Below are 24,025 nucleotides of genomic sequence, written 5' to 3' on the forward strand. Positions count from 1 at the left end.
AATAATTCGCTTCTAATGCAATCAACCAATTCCTTATTTTTTCTCTGCTATCACTACTGTCCATAGGTAAGCTACTCCCAGCCACGTCTTTTTACCTTGCCATGTGCCACTAATTCATAAATGTTCGTTACATGTCTCGTTTACCCTTTGCCACTTCAGACCTCGCCTAAGTAGTACGCCTACGCCTGCGCCTTTTCTTCACCCGGTCATTCTGTTTCACCCTTCCCGCACAAAATTGTGAATAACAGGTGGCTGCTCCAAATCTCTTAGATGCGTTTCGGTCAAGGCGTACACGCTAATCGCTTCATCATTCAGCTGCGCTTGAATTTCCAACCATTTTCCTTGCTTGCGAACACCCTGCATGTTAATTTAGCAAATTTTACCTTCGCTATTCTTATCCTTTCTGCGTCTTTTCCTGACTCCTGGTCGTCTAATTCTGCCCTTTACTGGTGTTTCGCTACGTTCAATACTTAATCCTGCTTCCCGATTGCCTGGGGCCCGTCTAAAAAAGCTACAGCTCGCGCTGCGAATCGACGTCCGACCGGTGTTGCTACCCTTTCGCTAAAATGTATCCCGTCACGCATAAAAGCGTCTTCGCGGCCTACTCGGTGCACTTCTCGGTTGATGTCAATGACCGTAAAATTTATTGCTTTAGCTAGAGTCCAAATTTCTCTGTTTACTGCAAGGATTGCCCTTTCAATTTCATAGCCCTGCCTTTCAACCTCTGGCACCGTGCACACCGCGATTTGCACTTCCTTTGAAACATTCCGCAGGTCTGTGACCCCTTTGGCTATTTGCTTTGTGATCCCTGCTCCTCGTCCGTGCAGTACATCAATCACTCCGCCCATTATCACCACTAGGTGTCTCTCCTCCATTGTGTCCCACATGCGTTCCTTGGCCTTCGCTATCACCTCTCTAATCGGCTTTCCCGGAAGCGCGCTAACCTGGACTCGTTCGCCTGCACCTACCCTCTCTGTTATCGCCGGTTCTACTATACGCATGTTGGAATCCCCAACAAAGACTACTCGACGCTTTTCTTCCCCCTCACCGCCGAAAGCTGCCCCCGAGGTCACAATGCCCTCCCCTCCTGTCTTATCCTTGCCCTTGGCTTTCTCTACCGCGGCTGCGTCAGTGGTATCCCCCTCGTGACTATCACTGACAGTTCCGCCACTGCTTCCCGACGTGGCGGGTTCGGCTGTCTCTGCACTCGCATCGGAGCCAGCTCCATTCACGGTGCTCGCCTCGATGGGTTCACCATTGCTTTGCTGAATGGTGGCCCTCAGCTGCATCTCTACGTTAACTAGCTTTTCTTCTACCTCCTCCCTCTGTTTCTGCTCACTTTTAAGTTCCTTTTCAAGCTGTCCAACCCGCTTAGCTAGCTTATCTTTCTCTTGCTCGAGACGGTCTAGCCGCGACCCTAGCACACACATCCGACAGATAAAATCGGCACCGTTCGCTTCGCGTGCAGACTTAAACCGCGTTTCTTCCAACGCGTAAGAACGCTCGCACTCAGAACAACGCACGCGTGGGTTTCCCCGAGTACCAACCATTATCTCGTACAATCAAGGCGTGGATGTGACCAAAAAAAAACCAATTTGTTACCTACTTTTACCTAAGCTCGAAGACCAAGAAAGTGAAAAAGCATGAAAATAAGTTATAAAGATTGCTTGGCTAGGCTAACCCTCCTACAAAAAAACAAAACAAAGAGGAACTATAAATAAGAAAACTTATCTCTTTGACACGCTGCTCCTGCTGCGCTGAAACGGCAACTCAACTCGACACGCCCGCTCCCGTCGGCGTCACTCCAGAGAGTACAACTTCGTAGCAGAGCCGTCTGATGGCAGCTCTCTTGTGTTGTGCTTTCACCTAAATGTCTGAGACAAGAGTCTGGGCCTAGAAACATGGGAAAAATTTGTTGCTTTGGTGCTGAAATGAGTCCAGTTTGTGGCTGGAAGTCCCAAAGATGAAGTGCAAACCAATTTTTAGTGAAGATAGGGGAAGGATAAAATACAGTTATGACTCTGATGAAATTCAGAGGAAATGTTTGTATTAAATATAGAAATAGAACACCGTGAGCGTGCGCTGACAATCGCCTGTGAGCTTCTAAACCCTATTTTGTACTTAATTTCTCATCTGCATGTAGTTGCGTATGGGACAAAGGCGTATATTCTGCTATTATTGGCATCTGATCGCATGTACCTATGTACAGTTACCCAACTTATGAGCTTCAGAGAAACATTTATACAAGGCACCAGTACTGCAATACAACCGCACGGCTAACCGAATCGCATCGCTCGGTCAAGTTATTTTGTACCGCCAGGCATCCGCTCAGAATATCAGAGACGGCTTCGATATGCAAGCATGGTGTCGGGGAGCGCACTTATAGAAGCCGCCTGCAGAGGTCGCCACAGTTCAGTTCCTATTGTTGGGCTGCCACCAGAGTGTGGCGCCCCCTGTAACCTGTGTGTGTATATATATCCCACTATCACTGATATGCTCTCTATGTATGTTTCGTCTGATCATCATGACTGGGACACTGCGCTACCTCTTGTCACCTTTGCATATAACTCCTCACGCCATGATACCGCCGGCTACTCTCCCTTCTATCTTCTATACGGACGAGAACCAACGCTCCCTTTTGACACACTTATTTCGACCCCTGCCGCACTGCCTACTGAATACGCGCGCGACGCCATTGCTACAGCAGAAAAGGCACGTCACATTGCCCGTCTTCGCCTCTCGGCATCGCAGTCACGACAGAAGTTGTTGTACGACGCCCACCACCGGGACGCCCGCTTCAGTGCGGGTGATCTTGTCCTTGTCTGGTCCCCGTCTCGGCGCGTTGGCCTTTCCGAAAAACTACTTTGGAGATACTCTGGCCCCTATCGCGTCCTGCGACAATTGACAGATGTCACTTACGAAATAGCCCCGCTCGATCCTACCACGTCTTCTCCTATCTCAGACGTCGTGCACGTGACCCGCCTCAAACCATACATCGCGCCCACCTCCCTGTCTTAGGCGCCGGATCGGCGCTTTTCCTGCCGGAGGTTAATGTTACGAGACTGCGCGCAATGGGACAAAGATGACGTTGACAATTTGGGTGAAGACGACGACGATTGAAGAGATTGTCTTTCGGCCATCTTGGCAGTGCTACAGCCCGCTGTAGATATTTTTGTAAATATATTTTCAGTTATACCGTTTCCCGTGACAATATGTTTGGGCCCAATATAGGAGGGAGCCGCCTTTTTCGTCTGAGCAAGCGGTGTGTACGTGTCAGTCCGTCTCGGCGTGCCTGAGCCATCGCGGCACTAATTCCACGCCACACCGCCCTTACTCAAACATCATCATCAGCATCCGCCTATATTTATGTCCACTGCAGGACGAAGGCCTCTCCCTGCGATCTCCAATTACCCCTGTCTATTGGTGGCGTGGAGTAGAGGTAGAACACCCGACTTCAAATCTGAAGGTCGTAAGTTCGATCCTGCTCCATTCCACTACATTTTCAGGCATCGAGTGGTGCCTGACACCGGCAAAAAAATACATATTGCCGAGAGCTAGTGGGGCTATACTAGTTCAGGTGCAACCAAACTAGGCAGGCCCACTAAGCTTCATCAAAGCTTCATCAACGTCACTCCCTCACCAGAACAGGAATTGGCCTCCCTGGTGCAGTATTCGGCCACTACCTCCCTGATGACTGCGACAATACTCAAACATAGTAGCAATTTATTTTGTAGCAACTCACCGTGGTAGCTTAATGACTATATATGACGTAGCTAGCGGGTGCTGAGCACATGGTCGCAGGTTCAATCCTGCACACGGCGGCTGCATTTCGATAGGGACGAAATGCAAAAACTTTCGTGCACCTACATTTATCTGCACGTTAAATGAACCGACTTGGTCAAAATTATCCTGGAGTCCCACACTACGGCGTGTCTCATAATCAGATCATGGTTACGGCCCGTGAAACCCATGTTTATTGAAGTTTTTTTTAGTACTGCAATTCTTCCTTGAACAAGGGTTTTCATCTTCAAGCCTAAACGTTTTCTTCAGTTCGTCATTGATAGCAAGACTAATTACAGCGCTCAAAACCACAACAAGAGTACAAGAATTCATGATCGCCAGTCAGGCACTAGAGTGTGCGCAGGAGTACGTTTTTCTAGAAAAATTACTCAGCGGGATCTCTGATCATGAGAAGGAAATGTACGGAACAATAAATATAGGTAGGAGTGCATTTGGCAGGGATTAGCAAATTGTCAGTGGTATCTTACCACTGTCGTTGAAACGAAGAGCATACAATCATTGCATTCTACCGGTGCTAACATATGAGGCAGAAACTTGGAGGTTAACAAAGAAGCTCGAGAACAAGTTAAGGACCGCGCGAGGAGTAAGGGAAGGAAAAATATTAGTCGTAACGTTAAGAGACGGGAAGAGAGCGGTGTTGATCAGAGATCAAATGGGCATAGCGGGTATTGTAGTTGACTTTAAGAGAAACAAATCGAACTGGACAGGCCATGTAATGCGTAGGGCATATAAGCGGTGGACCAGTACAGTTACTGAATGTGTGCCAAGGGTAGGGAAGCGCAGTCGAGGACCGCAGAAATTTAGGTGGGGTGATGAAATTATGAGATTTTCAGGCACAAGTTTCAATAAACCAGCGCAAGACCAGAGTAATTCGAGATCGCTGAGAAAGGCCTTCGTTTCGCAGTGGACATAAAAATAGGCTGGTTATGATGGCAAAATGAGGACGAAACCAAAACCAGACGTCCCGTGGTGGTTCATCAAACAGTGACAGAACTACGCTGTTTCTGGTTTCTATGCAGTTGCTTTCTTCAAGTAATCAGGCATTGGTAGTCGCTGCGTTGGCTCAGTTCCAGCAATATATTGAGTTTGAAAGACAAAGCAGCACGCATGTCATATGCTTTGGCAACGTGTTTGTCGAGATCAAAAGTACTAGCTGACGCTTTAGAGATGCGGTCGCTTCGCTGCAACTGTGATTGCAGGTCTTTTTTGATAGAAGGAACTTTGTATTAGGTTCTTCTAACAAAATATATCTAAGATATATATCAAATATATCTAAAATATATCGTCAGTGTCCTTTTTATTATTATTAATTATTATCTATTTGCATGCGAAAATCTCCAAATTCTTAATACAGAGGGCCATTGCTGGCGAAGACTGACTCTTCAGCGAAACCTGGCACCCAAGCAAAAAGCTTGTGATTCTATCTCAGTAAATTTAACGTGGGAATAAAATCTTTATCCAGCAACTCCACTGAAGTTGTCTTAATATGCGTAAGCATTGTGCCACTCTCTCATCTCCACGCAGCGTGGTGTCATTATCAATCTTATGAAATTTGAGACAGCCAGCATAAACACTTATCAAGCTTTATCGGTCGTTATCCATCTTATCGGACTACATCCGACCCTTATCAACCCTTATCGGTTGTTATCAACCTACGAAAGTGGATGTCCAACAGGCTGTTGCAAAACCACCAATACAACTGCTAAGGGGGGTATGCAATGCTCACGCAGTCGGCGTTTGACCCAAAGCCACGTTTGTCCTATATAAGACCAACCATATGAGAGTGGCACCTGGCACACCCCATTTGTTTTTCACAGACTAAACTGCTGTCAGTGCTATTGTCACAGATCTTACGGGGTGCCCTGGCATATTGCTCCAAGTTTCTCCTTGGCTGTGAAACCTACTGTGACACTGGCTGATCCTGCAGCCTTCTTCGGTTTGTGTGAAACCTGGTGAAAGTCCATGAACATGCGACAAGACTGCAAGCTTGGACTTGTCATTTAATTTGCTGAGCTGGCGAATCCTTCGCGTAAACAGTGCAGGAATGTGTATGCAATGCTTCTGACGAACTGGTCGGGGTACGCGACTGTCTAGAGCCGCTGTAAATGGGCGTTGAACCTAGACAGAATTTGATGAACGCAAGAACGAAGCATGGCTTTGTTTAAGGCAGCACGCGTGCTGGCACGTTTCACTAGCTTGGAATGTCCCGATTAAAACGCCAAAAGGCCCGTCTGCGATCGCGGACCGCACTTACAGCATAGCTGATGCGTCTAAAGGAGCACAAGAAGCACGAAAAATGTTGGGAACTTTTGCAGGGAGGTCGTCATGTGTAGATAGAAAAGTAAAAAGGAAGTCGTCGACGTACCGAAACACTTTGATTGCGTCACCGATACGATATTTTGCCTCCAAGGTGCGGTCATATTTTTCCAGAAACGGGCCAAAATATTGCTACCCATGGTGCTAAGTGCGGGTGTAAACCAACTTTTGAATGTGCGCCCATCCTCGGGACTTATCGCGAGCAACGAGGAAGGCAAAATTTTCGAAGCTCATGAAACTACCCATCTGTTGGGTTCATCGATTGAGAGATCGCTTACTTAGCGTTGTACGTCGAATTTGCCAGTGCGATATTAGTTTGTAGATTGAATTTATCGAGCACCGAAGGAGTAAATAACTCTTTAATAGAGTCCTGAGGAGCCCCTCCCCACCCACTCTTGGTTTAGTGGTCGGCAGGGGTCGCGGGCCGCACCCACGTTGGGACGGGAAGCCCGTGAGCCTCCGCCCTTTCGTGAGCCCTCTGGACGGCCCGGAGCTGGGTCGGGTGGTCGTCGCTTCGCAGGGCGTCCTCCTAGTCTTCTTCTTTACTGAACATGGTGCCGCTTAACGTGGAGCATTACCAGACCATGTGCGCTAGTGAGCAGTATGATTCGCCACAATCCGGACATTGCGGCGACATTCACCAGAGGTACCTCTGGTGAATAAAGGCTCAGAATAAAGGCTCTCGAGGGGAACGACCCTGTCTGAAGCATTCTGAATATCGATGACTGTGGTCTATTGAGTTTAGCGTGGGGGAGCGGGAAGGCCCTCCTCGACAGCTGATAGTGCGTTGTTATTTCGTTGAAGGTGAGCAGCGGGTCTCGGTGCTCCCCTCCCTCCCCCCCATTTCGCTCGCCACGATCGTCGCGGTGCCTGAGTCCACGCGCGCAGTCGTGCGCGAGCTCGTTAGCGTTGGGAAAGTCGGGGTGCACGTCGACCCCCATGAGGGCCGGAAACCATTTGACGATGTGATGACCTGCGGCCCCCTCGTTGCCGAGGACGGCCGCCGCTTCCCGCAATATGGAGCCCGAGGCGAATGCTCTGGCCGCGGATCCCGAATCTATGTACACGTAAGGACGTTCGGGGTCCCTCATTGCAATGGCTATTACCACCTGTTCGGCCACTTCGGACGTTACCGCCTTGACCGATGCCGCCTTAATAATCGGGATCCCATCCCAGCGTATCGAGACGGCCGCGTACCGGTCGCTGCGCCCATACTGGGCCGCATCTACAAATACCGCCAGTTCCGGGCAGTTGGTGGTCCATTTCAGGAGCACCGAAACAAAATTTAGCTCTCGTTGTCGTATTCTCCCTCATAGCCACATCCCTACTGCTCCTTATTTCACAGTACAATATACTATATATATATATATATATATATATATTGTCACAGTACCATGAGTAGGACAAAGAAGACGACCGACGATCACCTACAAGACGAAAGCGATGGTGTAGTGGGGCTAACCCTAACGACCCGCCATACCGGTTGTACCGGCCATATATTTGCCCGTTTCATTTTTGGTGGAGGTGTTGGGTATTGCACAAGACGGAACTCCGCAGTGGGCTTGTCCTCGGCCGTTCTACCATGCTGACAGACGACCCGGCCGCTGGTTCAAGCACGGCGTCAGCACCCGGCGCACCCGGGCCGTCAGCATCCGCGACGCCGCAACCGTATGTCGTCTTGACGCATCCGCGCGACCCCGGCACCTTCTCTGGTAACGGCACCGACAAAGTCGACATCGAAGAATGGCTTGGCATATACGAACGCGTCACTGCACAGAACCGATGGGACCCGACAGTGATGCTGGCAAATCTTCTCTTCTACCTCCAGGGACCAGCACGCACCTGGTCTGACACACATGAGGAAGCGCTGACCAGCTGGGACGTATGCAAGCAAAAACTTAGCGATCTCTTCGGCAAGTTTGCTGGTCGCAAGTGCGCCGCTGCGAAAGACCTATCCTGTCGGGCTCAGACAGCTACCGAGTCGCACGTTGCGTACCATCCTTGATGTCCTAGCTCTTTGCTGTCACGTCGATTCCAGTATGCCCGAGGCTAACTATTAAGGCACATTCTGAAAGGCATCGCCGATGATGCGTTTTATTTGCTCGTTTTTATAGACTGCTCGACGGTAGACGAAATTATCCGTGAGTGCAGACGTTTCGAAGATGCAAAGAGCCAGCGCATCGCCGGTCAGTTCATGCGGCTTCCCAACACCGCCGCTACGTCGCCGTTCGAAGACACTCATTTGGCCCTTCAGTCGTCCACTACGGATAGCGTTGTCCGTATTGTGCGGCCCGAAATCGAGGCTGCGTCACCATCTTCTTTCACGCGCCCTTCTAAGGATACTCAATCGACGATCCCCCTCATCCAGGCGGTTGTCCGCGAAGAACTTGCAAACGCAGGAATTCAACCCGTGTGCTCCATAACACGCCCTCCGGTTAGCCCTGTCCCTCTTCATCGACCTCCGCTGATGTTTTGACGCGATCGAGATGCGGCCCAATGGCGAACACCTGACGAAAAGCCATATGCTTCCACTGTAGCGGCGTGGGGCACATTTCTTGCTACTGCCGTTGTCGTCAGCCCTCAGCTTCACGTTGCCATCGCCGCACGATCGTCGGTCCCGCTCGCCCCTGCCTCGCCGTCTTTTATCGCCGAACCCTTCTGTACGCTCATCCCCGGAAAACTGACGGATGAAGCTCCCGAAGGTGACGCTGCACTGGACTGTCGACCTGCAAATCATCTTACATTCCCGACAGATCAGAACCTAAACGCCGTGGAAGTTGATGCCCTACCTGTCACTGCCCTGATCAACACCGCCGCACACTTCTCGGTCGTGAGTGCTGATCTCCGGAAGCGGCTCAAGAAAGTGCTCACTCCTGCAGAGTCCCGCGTCGTACGAGTCACTGATGGGGGAACTCCTGCTATGCTGAGAATTTGTGCCGCTCGTGTCAGCGTCGCCGGTCGTCACACATCTGTATTGTTCCATGTACTTGACCAGTGCCCTCAGGACGTGATCCTAGGATTTTAGTTTTTATGTGCCCACTCACTTATAATTTACTGCTCGGTTGGTGTAGTCAAACTTGATTTCCCTGATGTTACCGACCTTACTGACACCGTATCGATCCAGCTCTGTTGCGCCGACTTTGTTCGTCTATCTCCGCAGGCACTGACCTGTATCACTGCTGTGCCAAACCCCTGTGTACCCGATGGTGACTATGTCGTCACTCCCTGTGTTAGTGTCTTACTTTCGGACGGCACGTCGTTTCCTCACACCGTAGTGACCATATCGGCTAACGAAACTTACCTTCTGCTGCTGAATTTCGGATTCTGCCCTCAGGTACTACCCAAAGCGATCTCTCTTGCCACACTGTCGCCGTCGCACGAGTACGACCTTTCTTCCCTCTCGCCTCATCCGTCTTCCTCCAACTCTTCCGCCGCCTGCAGTGCTCATTCTGCTACGTCGCCTCCAGCGAATGACAACATTACCAAGATGATAGCCCTGGACTTTACCCCCCCCCCCACAGACCGACGATCTTTGTCATCTGCTCACATCCTATTCCTACATTTTTGACCTTGCCGGTCGGCCTTGGGGAGAAACATCCCTTGTGCAGCATCGCATACATACCGGCGATGCACCGCCTATTCACAGCCGGCCCTATCGTGTGTCACACGCGGAGCGCCGAGTAATCCAACAGGAGGTTGATAAGATACTTACTCCAGGGCATTATTGAACCATCGTCGAGCCCGTGGGCTTCTCGTGTTGTCTTGGTAAAAAAGAAGGACAACACCTGGCGATTCTGTATAGAAAACTGCCATCTAAATAAGATAACAAAGAAGGATGTATATCCGCTGCCAGGCATAGACGACTCATTGGATTGCCTACGCGGTGCGACGTATTTTTCATCGATATGCCTGCGCTCCGGTTACTGGCAGATTGCCGTCGACGACATGGACTGTGATAAGACCGCATTTGTTACGCCAGATGGCCTTTATCAGTTTCGAGCCATGCCGTTCGGCTTGTGCAATGCTCCAGCCACCTTCGAGCAGATGATGGACACGCTCTTGCACAGCTTTAAGTGGTCTATATGCCTTTGTAATCTCGACGACGTCATCGTGTTCTCGGCGACCTTCGCGAGACACCTTGAATGTCTTTCGTCTATTCTTTCTGTCTTCCGTGCTGCTGGGCTACAATTAAATTCTTGGAAGTGCCACTTTGGTCGCCACCAAATTACCATCCTCGGTCATCTCGTCCACTCATCTTGCGTCCGCCCCGATCCCGCAAAAGTTCGTGCTGTTCTCGATTTTCTTGTGCCGACCTGTGCCAAAGACGTCCGCAGCTTTGTAAGCTTATGCTCTTATTTCCGTCGATTTGTCAGAAATTTTGCGTACAATGCTCGTCCTCTGACTGACCTTCTGGAAAAAGGCGCCGCCTTTTCGTGGGGTCCTGACCAAGCTGCTCCCTTCGAACGCCTTATCACCCTGCTCACTACTTCGCCAATTCTTGCTCACTTCGACCCATCTGCGCCAACAGAGGTCCGTACCGATGCTAGTGGCTATAGAATTGGCGCGGTTTTAGCTCATTCTCAACGTGGGTGTGACTCCATTACATAACGCAATTGTCTTGCACTCGTATGGGCAGTGAGCAAATTCCGGCCGTACTTATATGGTCGACCTTTCACTGTTACCACGGACCATAATGCTCTCTGTTGCCTCTGGATCCCACGGGTCGTCTAGGTCGCTGGGCATTACGTCTTCAAGAATTCATCTACACAGCGGTGTACAAGTCCGGTGGGCTGCACCAGGATGCCGATTGTTTGTCTCGGCACCCCTTCGACATTCCGGACTCCAGTGATGCAACTGCTGGAATATTCACGCTCTCCGCCTTCCACCACATCGGCGAGGAGCAAGCACGTGATACATACTTGCGCGACCTCATTAGCCGCCTACGTTCTGACCCGTCAGACCCCTCGCTTAGCTTGTTCCTCGTTTTGGACGGCATCTTATACCGGCGAAATATGCGCGCAGAAGGACACGAACTGCTGATAGTCGTTCCTTCTCATCTTCGGGCAACTGTACTTGCGCAACTCCATGATGTCCCCACTGCTGGCCACCTGGGTGTTTCCAGGACCTGCGACCATACCCGCTGACGATTTTTCCGGCCTGGACTTTATCGTACCGTGCGACGTTATGTAGCTCCTTGCGAACCACGCCACCGTCGTAAGAAGCCTGATTTGCTTCCAGGCTGGGACCCTCCAGCCTCACTACTACCGAATTGATATACCCACCGAATCATTTTATCGTGTTGGCCTCGACCTGTTGGGCCCCTTCCCTACCTCTAGAGCTGGAAATCAGTATATCGCAGTTGCAACGGATTATTCAACCCGCTACGCCGTCATACGAGCCATCCAGACCAGTTGTGCTACCGACGTCCCAGTACTTCCCGCTCCAAGACGCCATCTTACACCACGGAGCTCCTCGCCAGCTTCTCACAGACAGGGGCCGTTACATTTTATCTCGGGTTAACGAAGATCTACTTAGCTCTTGTGCTATGAAGCGCAAGTTCACGATTGCATACCACCCTCAAACGAACGGCCTCACCGAACGCCTGAACCGAACATTTACAGATATGCTCTGGATGTATGTCTCCTCAGATCATCGTGACTGGGACGCCGCGCTACCATTGGTGAGGTTCGCGTACAACTCGTCCCGTCAGGACACCGCTCTCTACTCCCCCTTCTATCTCCTCTTTGGTCATGACCCGACATTGCCTTTTGACACGCTCCTGCCAACTGCTATCGAGTCTCCGTCTAAGTACGCTCGCGACGCTATAGCTACAGCCGCCCAGGCACGCCAGATTGCCTACCGTCGCCTCTGTGAGTCGCAGGCCAGACAGAAGTCTCTTTATGACAACCGTCATCGTCATGTCGAGTTCTCTGCCGGCTACCTCGTCCTCCTTTGGACTCCTTAACGGCGTGTGGGCTTATCGCAAAAACTGTTCTCCCGGTACTCTGGCCCTTACCCCGTAGTCCGACAGCTCAGTGATGTCACTTATGAAATAGCTCCAGCCGATGCTCCCCTATCTTCCACGTCTTCTGATATCGTCCACGTGGGTCGTCTCAAGTCATACTAAGCGGCCGCCATCTAGAAGGCGCCGGGGGTTAGGTCACGGTGCCACGAGTAGGGCAAAGAAGACGATCACTTACAATACGAAAGTGATGGTGTAGTGGGGCTAACCCTAACGTCCCGCCACACTGGTTTTACCGGCCATTTCTCCTGCCCAGTAAAAACGGTCCCATTTCACCTTATATCTTAGCCCATTATAATATATATATATATATATATACGAGCAGATACACTGTATTACACTTGCTTTCATGCTTTCAATAAGACGGTCTCCAGTTCTAATATCATCTACTTTTCCATTCGCTTCAGGAATGCCTCATGCCTCTACAGGGCCGCTGACAAGCTGTGCACTTCAAGATGCAAGTGAGAAAGTCGGAACAAAGAACTACAGAAGTCGGGTACAGAGACGTGAAGAACACTTAGGGGGCAGCAGAATCTTCCGAGAGTGGAGAAAGAAGTCAAGCGCACAAAATAACCGAAAGGTTTCCATAATTGTTGAAATCGAGTCGCTTCACTATTTACGTAAACATCAAGAAAGCTTTGCTTGCGACCGTTCCCCACGTATGCGGGGGATATGCATTTATTTCGGTTCTGGTATCAAGAACGCCTATTTTGAGAGATTTTCATGACGCATCCTCTCGTATTACAAACGCAGAAGTTTGTAATAAAGCTGCTCTTTATCCACGCTATCTGAAATTAGGCTTTCATAAGCGATTCAACATTACGTTGTAGCTGTCCTTTAACTCGTTATTTAAAACCAGCACTACGGTACGCGAGTAGTTTAGCTATTGAAGATACGTGTCATTTCCTCCCGAGATCATTTGAGCGGTGCGCTTACTTTCAGGCTTAGTGTATTGCGAGTAGTTCTCTCGTAGGCTGAAGGAGCAGCCTCTGCAAGAGCAACGCCTGAAAATCTACGAGCACGTGTCGCTGTCCCATTAGTAGACGTAAGCATCGCCATTTTGTGGTGTACTCTGCATTCACATTGCTTTCTGTGCAGGATACACGTGCCCTGGGGAGAGCCAGACATCCTCCTTGGCTTGAACCCTATCACACACCAGGCGGGTATGCTGTACTCCATGATAGCTGTCCTTGACGGCGCAACGTGTGCTGTCGTGCCGACCAACCTGACCCCGCTGGAAATTATGGATGCTGTCGACAAATATAAGGTTGCAGTGTCTTAAAGCTTTTTTGTTGTCTAAAGCAAAGTTTCTATGACCTCACAATTCTTTAGCAAGCGCAATGACGAAGCTCGGATGTGGTTACTTAAGCAGCGGTGTTTTTCATCATTTAGTTTTTCGTAACGGAACGGCTCCCGAGCTGAAGTGTTCTCTCACGACAAATGACAGTGCAGTCAGCGACGAGATATGAGCACTCGAATAACGCGTTCGACTACGCTTTCCTCTAAATGCACTCCTTATTGAGTACTGCTTATTGACCAGTGTTTACTAACTGCACTGCTTAGGGAGTATTTTGACTGTAGACTTGAACAAAAAAAAAAACTCTTAACCTTGCTAGGAGTATTTTGACTGTAGACTTGAACAAAAAAAAACGCTTAACCTTGCACTCGGCCGCGCAACGCTTGAAACAAGGAAGCTGGGCGATCGTAGCCCAGCATTTTCAGGAAGGGCGCGCGAACTTTTCATCCCCCCCCCCCTTTATTACTCATGATGATAATTTCTTTTCGCGCGTCTCGGACTTACGGCTGTCACTGCGCGTTGCATAGCACAGCTTGCAACACCGACACCGCGTTGCAATGCCGACGACGTGTTCCAGCAGACCCGCTCCATGAGAGCGTCTCTCTGTCGCTCTCATAGCGCGCAAAACCTCTTCACCTCGCAGAGCACGAGTGTGCGAACGCGCCAGCTGTGGACGAAGACGACGACGCTCGAACGCAATCATATGGTTCGCATAAATGCCTGCTCTGCAAGCGTGGCTGTACAGCCTAGTGTTGTATGTAAGTTATGCACAATGCATGGAGGACAGGGACATGACGTTTTAAAGCGTGTTAAAAAAGGCAGGCGCAGCCAGGTACAAAATCCTTTTTCTTTAAGTTACTTACCTGGACTTTGCCAGTCCGGGCCTTCCTACAAGAAAACGGTTTTTATTTACCTTGGGGAGCAAACTGCCTTATATGTAAACAACTGGAAACAATCGATCACGTTTTTATCATTGTTGGGAATGGGTTTATTTTTGGGACGTTCTTCAAAGAACACTACGGAAAGAATTGCCCTTAAATTCTGTAGGTATTAGATTTTTAACTGTACAAAATGAGGACGGACTGCCTTTGGACCTCATTATGCTAATGGGCCTCCAGTGTTTATGGCGGGCTCGAATGGCAGTTTTTTTATTTTATTTTTTTTTTTGTGAGCCTGACCGAAGGCCTGCGCGACTACTTTTCCGGCAGGGTGTTTCCAAATTCATCGATGTAATTCAAGATCAGGAATGCCCCCCGGATTAGCTGACGAGGATTGACCCCCTCGCAACTTTAAAAGAATTTTAAACCTGACATGACAGTGCCAAACAAAATGTGGCTGACCGCACAACATGGATGCATGCAACTGTGAAAGTATGTGTATATGTATAATTATGTATTGCTTTCTTTGGCAAAAATTGTTGCAATTGGTGTCCATAAATTGAAAGTTCCGGCAATAAAGAACAAAAAAAGCTCTATTGACCCTTTTCGCGGAGAGCCCATGGGCGCTGCCATATTTGATCACGTGGTGACGCGTCCATTGCTTCCCTCAACTGCCTCCGTTGCCTCCTTGTTTACAATGGAAGTGTATGACGCCGGCGCGGCTTAGAAAACATCTGTTTTCGGAGATATCGTAGACGGTGACTAGGTGGACGACCCAAAGCATTCATGTCACAGCTTCAGAGAACGTGCAAAAACGTTTTCGGAGCTGATTAAGCTATGTCCAAACGGGCAAGCAGCGTATATGGTGCTTGTCCTAAAAGAAGCGGGGCTAAATATGTATTCCAAGCTATCCCAGCTTTCCGATCATGAATTCAGTCAGGATTAGTGTGTTTTGCTCTTTCTTCTTTATTCGGCAAATATTTTGAAGCAGCGGCTTGTCAGTTTCTGACTCAGTGAAATTCCTTGGTGCGGCCCCTATCTGAATATTTTCTGCCAATCGCTCGCGGGTGTGCTCAGTTTCGATAGATTTGTTCTCGCTGCACACAACGCTTGAAACGTAGCTGTATTGTACATTGTAATACCTTGTAGCAAATATATATTACAGTTAGTAAGTCGCTTACTCGTGTGGACCGTCACGAAACATTCAGCTTCGACCATTCGTGCGCCATATAGGTGTAGTCAGTCATTTATTGTGCGTATAGAGTGCGCATATATTCAAGTGTGCGTCCATTCACTTATTCTTGATACGTCGGCGATAGAGTGGGCGTAAGGTTTCCTGCCATTTGGGACAGATGTGTATAGATAACGTGCGCGAAACTTACTATGACAGGCGGCTTCCCTTTGTCATTGTTTAACGAGTGGTACTCACTCTTGTCGACGTTCTGGGGATGAAGCCCTTTCTTTGAAGGCTAGCGATACAACGCTGGCGGATGAGCAAATTTCTGTATCCTCGAGGAAAGCCGTGCATCACGACGTGCCGGTAACACGTTCGGACAGTTGCAGCAGCTGCCCGCGAACTTGGCCACACAGATGCATTCTATTCCTTAACATGCCAGTCACTATTTTTCCAGCCAACTACTGCACACGTCTTCAATCCACATGATTCAATCTAGCATGATTGGAGCACAGTGTGTTAGCGAAAACTCAGTTGCATTTCCAACACCTGATCGCACAGAAGCAAGGTAGAAGCAGTAATGGTTTCGTATTCGTGCGCGGTCGCTGAGGAGAGGCATGGCGCGCCGCCGTGAGCGCCATCTCGTTTCTCTAAAACAAACTGCTCCGCGAAAAGGGTCAATAGCCTAGTGGTTACGACGCTCGCCTTGGGACCAGGGGTACGCGGGCTCGAATCCAGCCCTGTCAAAAAAGTTTACTTCTTTTGTTTCTTGATACGAACCACAAATTACGAGCTGTCTTAAACAGCTTCGCTGTTAAAAATGAACGATTTTCTCTGAACACACGTTTCCAGATTTATTATCAAAATACATGTCATATATCGCATGAAAATACACAAATGCGGAAACGAGGTATTAATGTCGCGATAGCGCGAGCGATACCTCCCATTAGACCCTTTATCAGCGAATAATATTGTGGTGAATAATATTAACGACAGAAAAAAAATTCTACAAACTGTAGGTTTAATCTGGAAATAAGCTTACACGACCATGTGAAACATGGAAAACAGCGTGAAACACATGAAATTGTCGTGAGTTTAACGATTAGGAAACTCAAACTAAAACTCCGACGCGGAAAGTTTAGTTCGACAGTTTGCTTACGGCGCGGGTTTGAACCTCGTGCAGGTGACGGCAGCGCAGATGTTCCCAGGCCGACTCCAAGCTCTGGTGCGCGAGATGCGGCGCACTGGCCGAACGTTGCCCAGTATGCGAGGCATCGCCGCCGGTGGCAGCGTGCTTTCGACACAAGCGGCCGAACAGGCTCGTAAAGCATTCGGTGGCCTTGAGCTCCTGGTGCACGTGTACGGCATGACCGAGTCGTGCTGCTGTGTCACTTCTCAACCCAAGAACAAGGAGTTGAGCGTCACCGCTGACGTCGGCTTCCCTGATACGAATGTTGCAGTAAAGGTGAGCCGCATTGGAAACCACCGTTTATAGATCTTTTTCAGTTCGCAAGCTGCCCCCGAGCCACTCACGAGAAAGCGGCCCGCTTGCCCCTTTCCATTTCCACTCATAATGTGTTGCTGGTGTCGCTGTCAGATTGGATAGAGTACGGTGGCACCGTAGATAGGGTGTACTCGGTCAGTGGCCCAAGCGACGGCCCCCGCGCATCCCCTCTGACACTGCGCGCGCAGGCAGGTTGCACTCCGGCCGTCCTATTCTCACGGAGAGAGTGTAAGTTCAGTGGTGGACGAGGCTGGCTCCTTCTTCGCACCTCGGCGCTCGCAACCCAGGGCTTTCCATACGTCGGGGAGGCTTTCGGGCGCTCAGGTACCCCTGCTGCGGGTTTTATGAGGCGAGAAAAAGTAATTAGCGCTTCCGTAATATTCTTTCCTGATTTGTAAATGACGGCTGAAGGTCTAGGAACGGCAATTGCGTGCTGGTGCGTTTTTATTCTCAAACACGTCTCATTTTCTGCCCACATACTCCCACTACTGTCACGTAGGTATGTAGAAGTGGAAAATCTGTGCAAGAGTTCGTCTTGTGCCGAAAGCGCAATGTACTTCGAATTTGTGGGTTAAATGTATAATTAACATTTTGTGCGCTGGTTTCAAAGCTTTCCACGAGTCGCCTACTGGCGTCAGTACTTGCTTTTGTCTGTGCGTTTCGCCGTCGTGATGAGGCATGAAGCCAGGCGTAACCTGCGGCTATCGCTTCTGTGCTTGATCTAGGTGCTCGTTAGAGACCCCAAGGTGCCTAAAGTATAATCCAGAGCCTGCCCACCCACCTATTTTCTTATGGCGTTCCTGATAATTATATCCTGTTTTTCGCACGTACATCATTTTGTTTTGCCTCAATTGCCACAGCAACGCTTCATCGTGCGAAGTCCTCAATTAGCTGTGATGGCGGCCACATTGCAATTTTATTATTAAGCTTTGAACCTTGTTTACTGACAGTAAATGTTGGTGCGCGTGTTCACATGTGAATCAGCTCACAATTAAGCGAAAGCATTCGAACTTATTATAGGAGAGTAAAGAAGAATTTTATGCCTGTCTTTGTGTCTAGCGTTGGCATTGTTCGCAAACGAACAAATGTAACTTGCCGGCTTAGGTGTGCCAGTACTAAGCCAAATAATCAAGGTGAAATATCACTGGAATACGCAACACACAAAGTTTCTGCTAAAGGTCAGCGAACTTTAAGACAGCGTTCTGTGCGGAATAAACACAATCCGCGTGTTCTGCGTAATTTTGCACGCCATTGCCTGCGGGGTGCCGCAGTCTCAAGGCTGAACTGAACAAGAAATTTCATGCCAAGTGTAACATGATCAGTTACGCGAGTATTTACTTGTTTATATGTACTTATCGCTCAAATAGGCATTACCGTAACTAAAACAGTAATGATTAAAATGATAATTGCGCCAGATGAAATAATTCTAGTCACTTTTCCGCATGTCTGCTTACGGCAGCGTTATTTTATTCTTTAAATTTTATTTTAATTGTAAATACCTTACATGTGCCTTAAGAAAGTCATTCCATAAGAGCAGAACATGATTACATCAACGTAAAACAATCGTAATCTTACAAGTAAAAAAAGTGTCAACGTAACAAAAGTATTATTTGCACAGCGCATTAAGAACATAACATTAATACGGTCAGTACAAAAACTTACAAATGAAATGAGAACTAGAAAATTACACACCTGAAAATTCTAATAAATAATATATGAACATCATTGCAATAGAGAATAGGCGCGCAAATGGGCAAATGGCTTATCAATGGCGAAATCACCTCAACGCATAGTGAACGAAAAGTCTGAGTTTCACCCGCAAGGTGAAGCATCGATTGAGATAGCAAGTTGGTGGACAGCTATACAAAGTAAGGATAGCAGTTTTATAGGCCGTATAATCTTGTACAAATAAGCATACTAAAGAAATAAACAAGATTGGTGTCACGCGCGCACAAACATGAACACATCTCACTCTATGACCGCGGAAACTCGCTGTCAGAACGCTGGAGTGAGGAGCGAGGGGCAGCGAGCGAATTGACCTTTGCGCTGCGTCTCGCATCAACGCGAACTAAGCTCCGAAAGCACAGCGCATGGCGGACTGTCCCCCCCCCCCCCCCCCGACGCAGATCGCTTTCAATATACAGCGGTCCGGGCGGGCCGTTCGGAGTAGAACACGCCCCCTTACTCCCTACCCTCCGACCAGAAAGTTGCGCGCGACGGAAGACGGCGCACTTCCTTTCCACTTTCCTCCTCTGCGTGCGCCTGATTGAACAGCGATAATCGGCTCCCCTCGCGTGCTTTCACTCGCACATAGACCATACGGTGCTCGGCGACGATTCTATCATCCTTGGGCATTATACGGAACTTCACGGCGAAGGCGACGGTGACGTCGACAGCAGAAATTCGCCAGGAGTGTTCATATAATTGCTCTCGCAATAAAAGAGATAGAAAAAGAAGGCAGGCGACAGATAAAAAATGCCACCTACAAAAATCTACAAGTTCACAAACAATGAATGGTGTGTGAATCTATGCATGATTTGTTTAGAAAAATAAATTGATAAGCATACCATAAGTACGGACTAATGATACTACAAGCTTAATCGAAAAGGGTTACGCAATGCCTCTATGACTGCTGGTATCTCTACTACTATTACTACTATTTTTGTATACATCTCTCTAATCTTTTACTGTGAAAGCAATTATATGAACACTCCAGACTCCTTTTTATCGTCGCCGTCTCCGTGACGTTCCGTATAAAGTCCAAGGGCAATAACACCGTCGACGCGCGCCGTATGCTGTATTCACCAGTGAAAGCACGCGAGGGGAGCCGACGATCGCGGCTCCAGCTGGCGTGGGCGAGGGAAGACAGCTGAGAGCAAAAGCACTCTTCTTCCGTTGGGCGAAAGCATGTGGGAGGATAGGAGGGAGGGCGGGGGCGACGTTGTGCTTCCGGAACAACTGCGTATTTCGCAGCCGGGCGGCAAGGGTAACTGACGATCGCGGCTCGATCTTGCGCGCTAAAGGGAGGAAAGCGGTGAGGCGGCGCGAGAACGAGGGGGGTGGCGTCTACTCCGCCAGCAACTGCGTATTTGGCGCGGCCGCGTATACACGGCCGCGCTTGCTCATGCCATCGTTTTGACAGCAAGTGCCCGCGGTCATCGAGTGTGATGTCCTCATGTTTGCTTGTGCGCGCTGACATCATGCTTCGTAATTCAGTTAGTAAGCGAATATTCCAAAGGTTATACGACCGATAAAACTACTATAAAGATCCCGAGACCAGTAAAGATGCGGAGACCACTCAGCACATCCTAATGGAAGGCGAAGGGAGTCACCCAGCGAGAACCGTAGAAAACGTACAACTTCCGGGAGCATTAGGATTTAAAGTGGGAAGAAACATTAACCAATGAGCCGTAGAGATAAGCAAGAGACGCTTACAGTATTGTCGGAAAAAAAGAAGGGAAGAGATTGATATCACCTGATCTTCTAAAATCATAAGTAACGGCGCAAGGTAGATTTTGGGAAAAAAAGAAAATTATTAATGAGAGGTATACGAAAAGGCTAGATAATTAACATATATACTATACCTGTATAAAATAAAGCATTATGGGTGACTATTTTTTACCGCCCCGTTTCAAAGCGGATGCCATGAAATCCTCATCATCGTGTACGTTTCAGCAGACGCCGCAAGGTGGCGATACGCTCCGGAGCGATGTACAACGCCGCTAAGCGCAAACTTCTCATACAAAGGCAAACACACGATTGTAGATGAGAAACTAAGCTTTATATTATTTTGGAGTCCGGCTGCCCAATCGCAGCCCGCGTACTAGCGCCGCACCCGCGTGGCCGCCAGGGGAGAAGCTACGTCACGTTTTTTGAGTGGAGGCCACAAGGCGGAGCTACACGTTGGAGCGATGCAATATTCTGCCGGCGCCGCAAGGGGGCGCGACGCTCCGGAGCGATGTGCGCTTACGCACAGACAAAGAACTTACACACGATTTAGGAGATGACTATATTTTTTTTATTCAAGACGGATACGCCAATCACAGCGCACGTACTAGCGCTAACGTGTTCAGGTATCCGCCAGGGTGAGCTACGTCACGTAATGAAGAAGCGAACATACGGCCCTGCGAAAAGCGCGGTGTGGTGCACAAGTTTTTTACGATCCTGAAGTTTAAAAGCGCCGCCATCCCGACGTTTTCATACGACGCCACAAGGTTACGCAACGCGTCTGAAATTGTTGATCTCCTTCGGTCTGTTGCTAGACGTGATCTCCTGAAACCTAGCCTATAACAGATTCGCTGTAAAACGTCATTCTCTCCTAAACCGTGTGTAGGTTTTTTGTCTGCGCGTTAGCGCACATCGCTCCGGAGCGTCACGCCCCTTGCGGCGCCGGCTGAAAGTTGCGTGATGATGATGATGATGATGATGATGATTTAATGGCATCCCTTTTAAAACGGGGCGGCGACAAATCGTCACCTAGCCTGCTTGATTTATTCAGGTATACTATGCACGTTCTTTATCTAGCATTTTTGTATACCTCTCCTTATTTTTCTTTTTCAAAAATTTACCTTGTACCGCTACCTATGATTTTAAGAGATCAGGTCATATCCATCTTTTCCCTGATTTTTTTCCCATTAGTACTCTAATCGTCTGTTGCTTATCTCTACGGCTGATCTGTTGATGTTTCCTTCCACTTTAAACCCAAGCGCTTCTGGGAGTTGCACGTTACCTACGGTTCTCGCTGGGTGGATCCCATCGCATTCCATTAGGATGTGCTGAGTGGTCTCTGGATCTTTACTGCAGCATACACGTGAGCGATGTAACGAAAAATCTTAGGAGTAACGTTAAGAGACAGGAAGATACCGGTGTGGATGTGAGAACAAACGCGGATAGCCGATATTCTAGTTTACATTAAGCGCAAGAAATGGAGCTGGGCAGGCCAAGTAATGCGTAGGATGGATAACCGGTGGACCATTAGGGTTACAGAATGAATACCAAGAGAAGGAAAGCGCAGTCGAGGTCGGCAGAAAACCAGATGGCATAATGAAGTTAGGAAATTCGCAGGCGCAAGTTGGAATACGCTAGCGCAAGACAGGGGTAAATGGAGATCGCAAGGAGAGGCCTTCGTCCTGCAGTGGACATAAATATAGGCTGATGATGATGATGACACATGCCTCATCTAGTTCCGAATATTTGCTCCGGTATGTTTTGGTCCTTAGGAACCGGCTCGAGCCTCAAATTACAAGGCACGGACCTTTGAGTTATCGTACAGATTTTCCGTACTAATTTCTTTCTTCTCATTCTTGTAAATCTCCATTGTCCTTTTTGTTTCCATTCTTTGCATCCAATTCACGGTCTCTATTTCGCTCACTTTCTTTCTGATGACTCCTAGTTGTCTATTTACAATTTCGATTACCCTGTACTTGGTTACCAACTTCCTTGACCTTTTCCTCCATTCTGTGTACATCGCTCCGGAGCGTAGCGCCACCTTGCGGCGTCGGCTGAAACGTATATATCGCTCCAAAGCGTAGCGCCTTCTTGTGGCGAACACTGAAATCTCCGGTGTTTCGCGGACAAAAGGGAAGGGGCGCAGCGGCCCTAGAAGCAGACCACCGACGATAAGCGGACCACGGACGCCTAGCGTAAGCGTACTGTGCGCGAGGACCGCGAGGCGGAAATAAATGTGAACCGTCCGTGCGGCCCGATCTTACAAACTTCGAACGTTTCACCGGAGCAACGGTCAATCACCACATACAAAGTTTCGCTGTTCATCCACCTTCACAGAATAGAATGACTCTGAACTTTTTTTTTAATTCGGCATTCTTGACACGACCCTTGGCAATCATAACAGCAACATACATCAACAAATATCTGAAATATAAGGGTCGCTACTCGTACAATCTAAGAAACAGCTCTTGCTACCTTGGAACAAACAGTTCGAACAAACAGCTGAGTTATTTCTTGCTCATCCAAGAAATAACTCAGCTATCTCCCGTAGCTGTCATCGTTACCAAACAAGACGGATATAGCAGAGCCTTCGGCTTTTAAAGCTGGTCTCCAGGGAGCTGTCGCAGGGAGTCACCGTGTGCGCAGCAGCAGTAATCTTGATGCGTGGCAGATAAGGTGCGTGATGGTCACTCATTGTAGCGGTCATGCCCTTCCAGCGCAGCAGGGTACAAGTGGTTATATCTGGATGATACCAAGAAACAACCTTTAAACCCAGCTGTCTGCAGCAACTGTGGTTTTTACCAACTGCAGCGACCGTATGATTTTGCTAATGGGCCATACAAGTACGTTTTTCATTGCAGTCACCAGGAGGGAACATCCTTGCAATGTTATTGGCCTTACTTACCTTCGTTCAATCGTTTCCGCATCATGTTTTACCAAAAGAAACAGAAAGTAATTAGCCCCACGGTGAGTAGGACAGCCGCACATTGGACCTGACCGTAACAAACACGAGGACCGTAGGTCGGGTACATAATCTTAAGGTGTTTGGTCCAGACCATTGCACGCTTTATAATAACCTGCCATAATTGGCAGCTGGTAGTTCTTCTCGAAACCTTATATTTGTATCATACTTGTCGATGTGACATAGCTTTGCAGTACAGACACTGTTTTGCGTTATTACCACTTATGAATAAATAAGAACTTCACATTTACTTTTACTGCTAACATCAATTTGCTCGGTCGGTTTTCAGGTAGTTGATGTGCTGACGCGTGAGAAACTCGGTCCCCGCCAAACAGGCGAGGTCTGCTATAGGGCAGATTCCATGATGAGAGGATACTACAAACGACCCAAGGAAACCGCCGATCTCATCGACGAGGATGGTTGGTGCAAGTCAGGTAGGATTTGGCGCTGCCATTTGTGCGATTTTATCGCTAACTTCAACGTTTTTTATCTTCGTTTAGTGACAAATTTTGAATTTGGTGAGCAGCGAATTTTTTGGCTATAATAAACGTCAAATTGACGATTATCAGCCACTGTCATAAATTCAGCAAACCAACAAGTATCGCAATTTCCACACTGTAGTCG

General features: G+C 48.6%; 1 protein-coding gene across 1 annotated transcript in view; it reads left to right on the plus strand.

Moving 5' to 3' along the window:
• The window catches only part of LOC125945061 (uncharacterized), an 80,843-nt gene that overhangs the window by 38,564 nt on the left and 18,254 nt on the right, over positions 1 to 24,025 (plus strand). The window contains exons 5-7 of the mRNA XM_049666621.1: positions 13,238 to 13,406; positions 16,672 to 16,953; positions 23,691 to 23,835. Coding sequence (XP_049522578.1) covers positions 13,238 to 13,406; positions 16,672 to 16,953; positions 23,691 to 23,835 — 596 coding nt within the window. The remainder of the gene's footprint in view (positions 1 to 13,237; positions 13,407 to 16,671; positions 16,954 to 23,690; positions 23,836 to 24,025) is intronic.

This window comes from Dermacentor silvarum, chromosome 4 (genome assembly GCF_013339745.2).
Source record: "Dermacentor silvarum isolate Dsil-2018 chromosome 4, BIME_Dsil_1.4, whole genome shotgun sequence".
NCBI lineage: Eukaryota > Metazoa > Arthropoda > Arachnida > Ixodida > Ixodidae > Dermacentor > Dermacentor silvarum.